The 12,348-nt window shown below is 42.4% G+C and overlaps 1 protein-coding gene across 3 annotated transcripts in view; it reads right to left on the bottom strand.

Moving 5' to 3' along the window:
* Nucleotides 1-12,348, bottom strand: part of LRP2 (LDL receptor related protein 2) — a 442,478-nt gene that overhangs the window by 22,250 nt on the left and 407,880 nt on the right. For 2 of the 3 annotated variants that reach the window (XM_033945765.1, XM_033945768.1), the window contains 3 exons: nt 3,322-3,412; nt 2,376-2,443; nt 2,133-2,253 (listed from right to left, as the gene is read on the bottom strand). In XM_033945765.1, coding sequence (XP_033801656.1) covers nt 2,133-2,253; nt 2,376-2,443; nt 3,322-3,412 — 280 coding nt within the window. The remainder of the gene's footprint in view (nt 1-2,132; nt 2,254-2,375; nt 2,444-3,321; nt 3,413-12,348) is intronic. The other variant, XM_033945766.1, reaches the window with a different exon arrangement.

Here is a 12,348-nt window from a genome sequence, read left to right as displayed (position 1 = left end):
GCAGCCGCAGCACTCTAAACATGCTGCTTCGCGGTCTTCTACTGCCCTGATTTGCTCTGCCGTGTTGGGCAGAGCAAATCAGGGCAGTAGAAGGCCGCAAAGCAGTGTGTTTAGAGTGCTGTGGCCGCTGCTGGAGTCTGCATGTTTGTCGGGACTGCGGGAAGGGAAGGGAAGGGGGATGGCAAGGGACTAAGGGAGCCGGCCAGACCACAGGGACGGTGCGCGGCAGCCTCAACAGCGTGTAGGCGGGCGGCGCGTGAAGGAGTTTGAGCGGTGGTGGCAGTTTCGCTCAGAGGAACGGCTGGAGGGTATGGTGCCGGTGCTGCAGGTGTCCCATGCAGGTAAAAATTTTCAAAGGGGCGGGAGGGGGAGAGGGAAAGGAGGCTGCTTTGGGGTAGGGGTGTGCTGAGAGGCAGACAGCTTTGCTGGGGGGGGGAGACAGAAGGGGGGCCACAGAGAGACAGTCAGGGAGGAACTGAAGGGGGAGAGGGAAAAGGGCCTGCTGTGGGGGAGGGGTGAGCTGGGAGGTAGACAGCTTTGCTTGGGGGAGGGGAGACAGAATGGGGCCACGGAGACACAGTCAGGGAGGAACTGGAGGGGGAGAGGGAAAGGGGCCTGCTGTGGGGGAGGGGTGTGCTGGGAGGAAAACAGCTTTGCTTGAGGGAGAAGACAGAAGGGGAGCCATGGAGAGACAGTTAGGGAGGAACTGGAGGTGTATAGGGAAAGGGACCAGCTGTGGGAGAGGGGTGTGCTGAGAGGCAGACAGCTTTGCTTGGGGGAGGGGAGACAGAAGGGGGCCACGGAGAGACAGTCATGGAGGAACTGGAGGGGGAGAGGGAAAGGGGGCTGCTTTGGGGGATGGGTATGCTGGGATGCAGATAGCTTTGCTTGGGGGGGAAGGCAGAAGGGGGGCATGGAGAGACAGTCAGTGAGGAACTGGAGGGGGAGAGGGAAAGGGGGCTGCTTTCTAGCACCGATTAATGTAACGGGCTTTAACACTAGTATAAACAATAAATGCACAATCAAATTGATCTTTTCCTTCTTTCTTGCTTTAATTTCAAAGTAAATGCAAGTAGATAATTAAAATTACCTAACTGGCAAAGTACTTAGGTTAACAAGATTTTGCCTGTGGTCCTTTATCTTCATACTTTTAATCTATCTGGAATTTGGCTGCTCTAATAAGACTAGCCAAAACATCTGAAGTTGACATACAGTCAGGGATGTACTGTTTCATTCACATCTTTGGGAGTAGGAGGGGGTCAGTGACCACTGGGGGAGTGTGGAGGGTCATACTTACATCCCTCCAATGATCACCTGGTCAGTTTGGGCACCTTTTTGGTACTTATTCACTGTTAAAACAGGTCTACCCCAAATGTCCAAATTGTGCCCTGGTTGTATTCTAAAATGTTTGATTATTACAGAAAAACATCCAATTCATAAGCCTGCCCTGGTCCTGCCCAGACCACACCTCTAACATGGCCCCTTGAGATTTAGATGCACTGCAGACAAAGAGCAAAGAAATCCATCTAAAAAATGGGTTCCAAAAATAGCAAATTAGAACGGCTTGGAGAGAAAAAACATCCATCTGGTCCTTTATGCCACTTTTTGGATATTTTTTGTTTTTGAAAATGAGCCCCTTAAGCACTTACATGTCTTTATCAAACAGCCCCAAAATAGGCACCTACTTGGCCTCCCTACCTAGAAGATCTGTTATGAAATTACTTCCCACATGTCCATGGGTTCCTCTTTGATAAAATTATTGAATTTAATTGCAGTTATTAATTTTTGTATCATTAGTGTTGCTATGGAGTTTTTTAGATTGTTGATTTAATTGTGCTAAAATTGTTATATTACAGTTCACACTTCTTTATTAAAATGTAATTTGTTGCCTTGAAATATTGATTTAGAATTGCAGTTTTGACAAATTGTGCCTTACCTTGAGTGTTAGTGCAATAAGGCAAGCACAAAATATAAAAATAAAATACTGATTCCGTCTTATAAAATGCATCAGGCTGCATCAGATTTCACAAAAATTTTAATGAATGTGTTACCCATTATCCTTACTTATAATAATAATAACAGTTTATTTACTGCAGGACCGTGAAGTTCTATGCAGTTTATGTGAAACTTACTTTGGAAACTTGGGAAGCGATGGCATAAAAGAACCGGTACGTCTGTAGTTAAAAAAACCTCCAGCTACCAAGGCTCCAATTATTAATATGAGGATAATAGTCAGCAAGGCTGCAACTGCTGCTGTTAGGGCCAGAATAGAGATGGAACACATTTTAGGCTAATAATAGTGAATTATAAATATATTCAAAATCATGCAGAGGTACTACAGCCCAATCTTTTAATAAACACACTTTAAAGCTTACCTGTTCCTCCGGACACACCTCCCGAGAACCCTATTTCACAATAGTTTCCAGTGTAACCATAAAGACACCTGCGAATAAAACACAACATGTATCTATTATTATAGAATGTGGTTCACACTCATCAGTAAATGAATCCTATAACTTTTAAGGTAGCAGTTTTCAAAATAGCCCTGGATCTTCCAGCTCTATAGGTACTTTACTGTACAGTACTCCCCCGATATTTGGGAGGGGGGTTCCGTTCTAGGAACCCCCGCGAATCTTGAAAAACCGCAAATACGATTTTTCATGGGGGAGACTGGAGAGGGCAGCGGGAGAGGCAGGGGAGAGCAGCTGGAGCGCCGGTGAGTGAAGGAAATCACTTGCCGTATGCTCCAACTGCCTCTTCCTGCACTAAAGTCGGGCCTCACCAATCAGGAGCTGCATGTCGGGAGCAGTGGCGGCCATTCAGCGCGGCTCCCCACGCTAGAAACTGCTAGCACAGTTTAATAGAAGAGGCCCTGAGTCTCATAGCTCCCTCAGATCTCAATATCCTGCCAAGTCTTTAATCTCCCACAATGCACCAAACCAAGCTGGTGCCAATCTGTACAGAACCTGGTGGATCAAGGTCACAACTTTGTACTGAATTCTCTGCTTAATTGGTAGCCAATGAAGTTGTTTCAAGACTGGTGAGATGTGCACCATTCTAGGTGTATCCGTAATTAGTCTTGCCGCTGAATTCATTAACAACTGCAGTGCCTTGTTCTTTACTTCTGTCAAACTAAGGTATAGTGAGTTACAATAATCTAATTTCGGCAAAATCAGCCCCTGTACCACTATTCTAAAGTCAAAAGATGTTAACATGGGTTTCAGTCATTCATTTATTCTTTATGTGATGGTCATTGTTCTGGATATTGCCCACTGGAAAAGAACTTCAGTTCTTATGAGATACTGGAGCAGACTGACTTACTTGCATCTTGGGAGGTCATCTTCAGCAATATAGCACATTCCGCCATGCATACACCGACATGGTGGTGGCATTGTAGAAGGGGATTCAATGGCTGAGGAAATGGAATAAAACAAAATCCAACTAGCACCAAAAGGTTCCACAAAGGAAATGAAGCAGCAAAATAACAAAAAGATTGTGGAACAGAAGATTGGATGCACCAGTTTATAGTTTAATAAGCGTCTAAATAACTTAAAAACAATAATCATAAAAACAATCCACAAAGGGTGTATACAGTCACAAGTGACCCACAGGATAGAAAATAAATAATGTATAGACTAAAAATAGCCCAACATCTGCAAAACATGGCTCTCTCTTATTTACTTATCCAATTTTCTAGCCCATCCGCATAGAAGAGCCCAGAATGGGTTACAAGTTTACATACATAACAGTTGGCGATAAGAAGGGTCCAGGGAGTGAAGTCTAGAAGCATACAGTGAAAGAAAGAAGGTATAGAAACATCTAATAGAAACAATAGAGTGAATACAGAATTCTTATAGTAGTGACACAGTTTCATACACAGGACACAGGTGTTTGGGATGTTTACAGTAGTACTTTTTTAACAATTACTTGCAAAATTAGCATAGGTATTAGGACTATATACAGTACAGGACAGTTTGGGCAATTTCTCACAATCTGGAGAGTCTGGCTTAGCATTGATTTAGAGAAAGGAGGAGTCTTTGAGGACGTTTCTAGATAAAAAGATCGATTTTAACCGCCTTCCTGAAGTTGAGTACCATGTATACTCGAATATAAGACAAGATGTTTGGGCCATAAAATGGCCCAAGAATGAGGGTCTCGTCTTATATTCAGATCAACATCCACCTGCCCCCCTACAAGCATCCACCTGCCCCCCTTGTTGCAGGCCTCCGCCAGCCTGCCGTATGACCTGGTGGGCCGGGACAGGAGGGATTCCTTCTGTCTCCTGTCCTGGCGGATTCTGACAATTATTTTTACCTCCCTCCCGCCTCCCCCCATGTACCTTTTTGAATCACTGGTGGTCCAGCAGTGTATTGGGCAGGAGCGAGCTTTCCACACTCCTGCCCTGCGCCCCTCCCTGAATGGCTGCCTCGAGTTTTCAAGGCCCAGTGGTGTACCAGGCAGGAGCGAGATTTTTGCATTCCTGCCCGGCCCTAAGCTGCTCCCTGAATGGCTGCCACCAGTTCTTGTATGATCTATTCAGGGAGTGGCTCAGGGCTGGGCTGTGAGAACTCAAAGCAGCAATTCTGGGAGGGGCTCAGCGTGAGGCAGGAGCATGGAAAGCATGCTCCTGCCCGGTACACTGCTAGTCCACCAGGGATTCAAAAAGGTACACGGGGGAGGCAGAAAAGAGGTAATAAAATTGTCTGAGTCATCCCGCTGGACATACGGCAGGCTTGGTGGAGGCCTGCAGGTCATCAGGAGAGAGGGGGAATAGGGTACAGGGCAGGGAGGTGGAAAGGGTGCAGAGCCTGGCAGGGCAGGGAGAAAGGGGATTAGGGTGGAGAGCCTGGCAGGGAGGTAAGAGGGACAGGGAACCTGGCAGGGAGAGAGGGGGCTGAGTACAGAGACTGGCAGGGGAGGGAAAGAGGAGAGGGGCAGGGCACAGATTCTGGCAGGGCACATGAATATTACACACACACACTAGAGAATGACACGGTGACAAAATTCATCACCGTCCCCATCCCCGCGGATAAACGCGGGAAATAATCCCATGTCGTTTTCTAGTGTCTATTTCAACCTCAGTCCTTCTACACCAGCATTCTTCAAAGCAAAGCTTGCGGGTCAGTGGTTGTGGCCATTCATACTCTGATTCTTCCCTCTCTCCTTAAAGAATGACCTGAAGATGGTTTCCGGCGGTTATCCGCAGGGACGGGACCGGTGATGAATTTTGTCACCGTGTCATTCTCTAACACACACACACCCTCCCTCCACCCCCCAACCCTCGTCTTATATTCGAATCAACCTTTTTTCCTCCTTTTTTGGGGGGGAAAAAGGGTACCTCGTCTTTACTTATAGGGTACTCAGATTGACTTATATTCGAGTATATATGGTATTCATACTAGTGATCTGATAGTATGTGGGATTCTATTCCATAGTCTGGGCAAGAAGTGAGAGTAAACATGCTTGCGGGTGTTTTCTAGTTGGAGAGTTCATGCTGGTGGAGTAGACTTTTAGTAAATGTTTACTGCACATTATTGTATGGATCAAGCCTCAGCACAGGACAATGTCTTTGGTCAAGTAGTACTGGTCAATCTGTCCCAATGAGCTTATAACTCTTGAAATTGACAATGTGAATTGTTCCAAAGAATAAGACAATACAAAATTGATCAGCCCTAAACTTATGAGTCACCCATTTGAGTGCTTGATTCATTCCTATTTATAAACAGAAAAAGCAGTGTTCCTCACCTGTAACTGTGTTTTCCATAGACAGCCAGAATGATAAGGCACACAATTCCTACAGTCTCTTGAAGAGTTGCCCGAATATTCGAGATTTGTAAGTGGGTAGCTGAAGAGACTGCTGCATGCAGGAAGGGTCACACATACTCAGAACGTACACAAATTTATGAGGGCAATTTCTTCAAATGGGTTACTTTTGTGCATGATGCCCTTGTATAAGACTCTGGTGAGACTTCATTTAGAATATTGTGCAATGAGGTGGAAATCCCTGGGAGATGAATGGTGTCATCAAGATTTCTCAACACATGTGTCTCTATGAATGTCATCTATGTGCTTGTATACCATGCCTACTGTGTTACATGGGGCACACTTCTAGACCTCTCAACATCGGTACAACATTGAACATAAAAAAGAAGTGTATGCTTTAACACACCGTTGTGTTAGTACTAACCATTCTTTGAGTGACCTTCATTGCATAGTTTTGGATTGTATTCCATTCTCTCCAAAGAGGAGAAATTTGAAGAAGCATTTACGTCAGCAGGAGCAGAAATTGATATTTCTATTGGATACTATTTGGACAAAGGGCTTGAATCAAAGGACTGAATGGTGTGCATTCTTTTGAATAATAAGGTTTTTTCAACCGGAAGTAATGTTGTCCATAAATGAGTTTACCAGCATCTATATCCTCAGTGAACATGTTGTGCATGGATGGATTTGTGATTCCCCTGACGCAGCCAGGTCGGTTGGTGAAACAAGGTGCCTTGTCAGCATTTTGCTGAGGATATTCAACACAGGATGTTAAGTTGGATGCTGGACATTGTGTGAATTTGTGCCAAGGATTTATGTGGGGCCATTTTTGAGAAGTCAATGTTGGACTGGAAGTTTTCAGCTAAGTTTTCATTTTTTCATTTTTTCCTTATTATGCATAATAATGGATTGGCCCATTTTGAGGTATGTGGCTTTTGTGACGGGGGAGATGGGTTTTTTATGCCTATGACGTAATTGTCAACAGCTTATTGCATTGTATGTGACTGCTGCTGTGAAGTTTTGCATTTGAATGTGAGGCTTATTTCTCCCCGTTTTTTTGTAAATCCACATACTCTGGTGTGCTCTCCCTCTATTGGATGAGTAATATTTTTCATTTTTGCTAAGCTAGTTTACTTTTGCACATACCTTGACAGCTCTAGGGAAGCAGTTTTGTCCCATTTTTTGAAGGATTTGTCAAATTTGAAATTAGATATGACTGATAAATGGTTAGTAACACTAGATGTAGTGTCCTTGTACACTCGGATACCGCAGGATGAGGCCCTTTGTACTATCCGCCACACACTTCAAGCCATGACCCCTCATCGTATGTCTGTTGATTTTCTTATACAACTGGCTGATTGGGTGATAAAGAGAAACTATTTTCAGTATCAACAAAAGTTTTTTCAACAAACCCAGGGAGTGGCGATGGGGGCCACGTTGGCCCCCTCAGTGGCTGCCCTATTTATGGCAAAATTCGAGGAGAATTGGATATATACCTCTATATGGTACCCCAAGATATTATTTTGGGGTCGATTCCTCGATGATATTTTTTTCATTTGGGATAATACGAGACAAGAACTTGAAGTTTTCTATCAATATCTGAACTCCGTAGATAATAACATCCAATTCACTATGGTGTGCCATCAAACTAATATCGATTTTTTAGATATTTCAATACAGGTGTGTGAGGGTTTGATTATTACGTCGCTTTATAGAAAGCCGGTGACAAAGAACACCATATTACATTACGATAGTTTTCATCCGTATAAATTAAAATATAATTTGCCTATAGGGCAATTCCTGCGGATTCGCAGGATTTGTTCCTCGATTACTCTTTATAAACTTGAAGCTAGAAAATTAAGTGATAGGCTACGTATGAGGGGTTACCCTGACAGTTCAATCAGACAGGCATACATAAGAGCGAGGTATGCACAGAGGGATCTTCTTTTGTTACAACCGAGAGATACTCCCCAGGGAGAGTATGCCCAACTTACCTGTATTTTGCCCTTTTCTAGGGTAACTCCGACCCTGGTAGGCATTCTAAGGAAATATTGGTATATACTCCAGGGCCACAAATCTTTGGCAAACTTCCCCTTAGTAGCCTACTCTCGGGGAAGGACATTGGGTCAATACTGTGGGTTTCAAAGATATGGCAAGAGACAACTTATGGTGGGGGGTCGCCACGGCAATTGTGGCAGGTGCCAGTGGTGCCCTCTCACCATACAGGGTGATAGTTGGCAGGTCCCGGGGAGGGATTTGATCCTGAGATCTAGAATGGATACAGATTGCAATTCGCAGGGGGTGGTTTATGCAATAGTTTGCCCCTGCGATCTGGTGTACATTGGTCGCACTAATCGGAAGATTAAGATACGTCTTAATGAGCACAAGTCCCGCATTATAAACAGAGTAGCCCAGGCCCCTTTAGTAGAACACTGGGAAAAATTTAATCATTCTGTGGAGGACTTGAAATGGCGGATTATTTATAAGAATAGTGACATCGGAGGGGAAGGGGATGTGAGACAGTTGAATGAGCAAGAACAGAGATATATTTTTAAGGTAGATACAGTGGAACCCAGAGGGTTAAACAACATGATCGAATGGAGTTCTGTGTCATGAACTTCTTTTGAGTTCGACCAATAAGCTGCTGGGGGGGCGTGAACTTTCAGGGAGGGAAGCATTTAAACTGAGCTCCGAGGACGCCGGCGCCATCTTATACTCTTTAACGTCTTGGAGTCGGATGACGGCGGCAACCTAGGTGAGATTTCTTTTAGGAGTAATGGAGATTCTAGGATTATAAGTAGTTATTAGATGGTGAACATATGCAATTGTACGTTTATGACTCCGTCTTTTTATATATTTTTTTAGGGAGGCCCTTGAGAAAGCACAATTTACGTGCGAAACATGTCGGGTCTGACTCCCCAGGGTTGGCTGAGATAAGTACTAAGCTAATATATCAGCAACAAATGCAATACAACTATTACAATTATAATATATTTATGATATAAGTATTTAAATTAAAATAAAATAAGTAAAAGTATAGACTTAATAATAAAGAGAAGTGACAGCCAATGATGAAGCACCACACTATGCTTCCCGCAATATGAGCGTTTTTTCTGCGGTGGAGTGGTGGGGCTGAGGCGTCCTTTTCAACATCATATAATTATTACTAAGAACATCTAATCCAGACCATTCAGTTATAATACTGATTTTGTAGATTCTATAGAGGCTGGATTATTATTGTACGACAAGTGGCCAATATATTAATAGCTTTAAGTAATAATACAATAAGAGCACATTCAATTTTCGCATGTTCAAAATCAACCATTTTCCCCCACCCTCCCAATAATTATTCAATAAAACACAAAAACATATATTACCATAAGAACCTTATCCTAATCTAAGTAATGATTTTTCCTATTCAAGTGTGAAAATTCAAAAATCAATTTATGACATAAATAACCCCACCCCCTTCCACCCTTCCCTGGATATGTATCAAAATAAACAAAAAACTGACTCACATCAACACACAAATATTATCAGTTATAATGAGGTAACATAAGATGCCAATGGGCCCCATATCCATTTATGTAAATTGCCATGCCCCACATTCTCAGCATTTATTTTTTCAAGTCTATAACTGGAGCAAAGACTTGCCCACCAGAACAAAATATTTTAACGATCACAGTTCTTCCAATTTCGAGTGATCATCTGGATGGCTATCCCAGTCATTATAAGGAAAAGACGACCTATTCGCTGTCTGTCCGGCCCTTCTGTTTGTAAACCGCCTCGAACTTCTACGGCTTTGGCGGTATATAAGAAATAAATTATTATTATTATTATATTGATCTAAAGTGGGGTTAACATGTAATATTGTGCCACAAATGACTACCTCATATGTTAGAGGAATTGATGATTCCAAAATGTTATTAATTTTACCCCATATTGACCTCCAAAAGCCAAGTATCAAAGGACAATAGAACAACAGATGATTGTGTTTATTAAAATTTGATATTCCGCCATATCTTGCAAAAGTTCTAAGTGGATTACATATAAAATACAAAGTTAAAACTAAAAAGAGCTCCATGACATAAAGAAAAGACCTAAGCTCCTCATTCATATCTAGGATACAATTAGAATCCATTCTCGCAAAAAAAAAAAAAAAAAAAGAAAAGATTAATCGGTGGGTCAGTTGCCTGTGAATCTCTTGAATTAATGAATATGTTCATTCGGAATAGAATCAATACCAAAAGCCTTTTGAAAATAAAATGTTTTCAGTAATTTTATGATTCAATTCAGTACGGATAGCTTGTGGAAACTGATTCCATTGACTAGGTGCTAAAAAGAAGAATGTCTTATTACATGTTGATTCCCATTTCGTTCTATACACCGATGGAAGGACTAGCCTATTGTCCTCTGAAGATCTTAATGTTCGATTTGGGGTATATGGAATAGTCAAAGATTGTAGATAGCAAGGTTCAAAAATATGTAGTGCTTTATGAGTCTATACTAATATCTTTAATCTAATTCTATAAGTAACTGGTAACCACTCTTTCTATGCACCTCATTATAAAATTGCTTTCATAATAAGACTTACAGCATAAAATTACTCCCATTGTTCCAATTTTACAAAGTAAAAATAACTTCTAACAAAGAGCCTGCTGCAAAATTAGGTCAGGATGATAAATAAATGTTTCTCTAGAAAAATCTATTCTCTAAGCCCTATGTCAAATCTATAAGTCCTCATTCCCATCCTGCAAACATAAATTTCATAAAATATATGCTATTTTGTATATCCAAAAGTCTCATACTTAGCATTTTAAGTACTAAAGTATAGTTTCATTTTATTATTTCTGGCATAGATTTTGTGCAGCTCTGGGACTTTTTTGTATTTGTTTATTTTAAATTTGGCTCAGTGTAAAAATGAATTGCTCCCATAAATACCCACATTTTGAGAGCTACAGGAATGACATATGGATTGTGCATGTATTTTCTCCAATCCTTAAATCTTGTCAAGACAGGTGCACTTGCATAATATCAGGCAACTCACTAAAATTTTCATTTTCTTTGGAATGCAGAAATGAAAATGACAGCTACATGTTGCCAAGAGAAAAATAGACAGGTGCAGTAGAAAGTGAATGCATTTTAACTACATCAACGAAGCAACTGAGGATTATTTTTTAATGCAAAACTTTTCAAAAGGTGGAAATTATTTGCTAAGGACCAAATTCTGTATTTGGCACCTTAAGTTGTGTGTGCAGATCAGTGCACACAGCCGAATTGCATGCACTTGATAAACTGAATTCCTGGTGAGGGGTGTAGGGAGAAAAACGAGAGGAGAAATATAGAGGAGCTACTTTGCAGAATAAATTAACTTATAAGTCAGTGAGAGGAGTTTGAACTGTATAGGGAAACAGATAAGAAACCAATGAAGTGACTGGAGCAAGAGCAAATGGCTAGAAATATTAAAAAGAGAGACAACAATTTTTTCAGGTATATTATTGAAAGAGGGAAGATGAAAAATGGGATTGCGAGACTGAGAGATGCTATGAACTGCTATGTGGAGAGTGATCAGGAAAAAGCAAATGTGCTCATCAAATACTTCTGCTCTGTGTTCAAGGAGGAAAATCCTGGAGAAATATCATGATTGCCAGGCAAAATTACAAGGGAGAATAGCGTGGATATCGTGCCATTCATGGAAGAAAGCATTTATGAACAATTTGAAAAATTGAAGGTGGTCAAAGCCATGGGACCAAACGTGATCCATTCCAGGATATTGAGGGAGCTCAGAGAGGTTCTGGCAGCTCGGCTTAAAGATTTGTTCGATAAATCCCTGGAGACAGGAGTGGTTCCGTGGGATTGTAGAAGAGCAGATGTGGTTCCTCTTCATAAAAATGGTCGCAGAGATCATATGCGTCAGAATGGGGAGACCACAGAGGACATAGCCTCCCCAAAAATTACTGGCTAGAAGTACCTCTTCCGAGGCTGCAGTAGTGCACCTAGGCAAGCAAGGGACCGGCATCTTGCTGCCAGCCAGAATACCTGCTAATCATCTCTCTTTGTCCCATCCCTTCCCTGATATCTACACCTCGCCCCTCCCCCTCCCCCGCCGTTGCATGTTGTGACCAAGCAGGAGCCGTCCTGACCTTGGTCATGCAAATTTGCTTGTCATCCACCAGGGGGAGCCGGGAGGGCTAAGAACTCACCAGGTTTAATGTATCCAGGTCACCACCAGGAGAGCCCAAGAGCTGTGCAGGTCTGTGCTGACTCAGCTAGAACAGGGCGTTGCTCTGCTCTAGAAAAGGCAGCAGTGTGGAACAGACATAGGCAAGCTAGGGAGAAGATTAAAGTTCCTCTTCCATGATGACCTCCCGGGTCCAAGCAGAGGTGAGAACTGTACACCTATGGAGGTAATTGAGGCTGGTGAATCACTGAATCTTCCAGGGCAGGAGGAAGAAACCCCGATGGAGCTACAAGGAAGTCTGTCAGAGGAGTTTGGTGAATATCCTGAACCCATGGAAGTTGGCTTAATCACCAAGTGTCAAGATTGAGCTTAAGACTGTGAGTTTTGCTTTGAATGCCTGAAGC

This window comes from Geotrypetes seraphini, chromosome 5 (assembly GCF_902459505.1).
Source record: "Geotrypetes seraphini chromosome 5, aGeoSer1.1, whole genome shotgun sequence".
Lineage (NCBI taxonomy): Eukaryota > Metazoa > Chordata > Amphibia > Gymnophiona > Dermophiidae > Geotrypetes > Geotrypetes seraphini.
The sequence above is the reverse complement of the archived record's forward strand: the minus strand, read 5'-3'. Positions and strand labels throughout refer to the sequence as shown.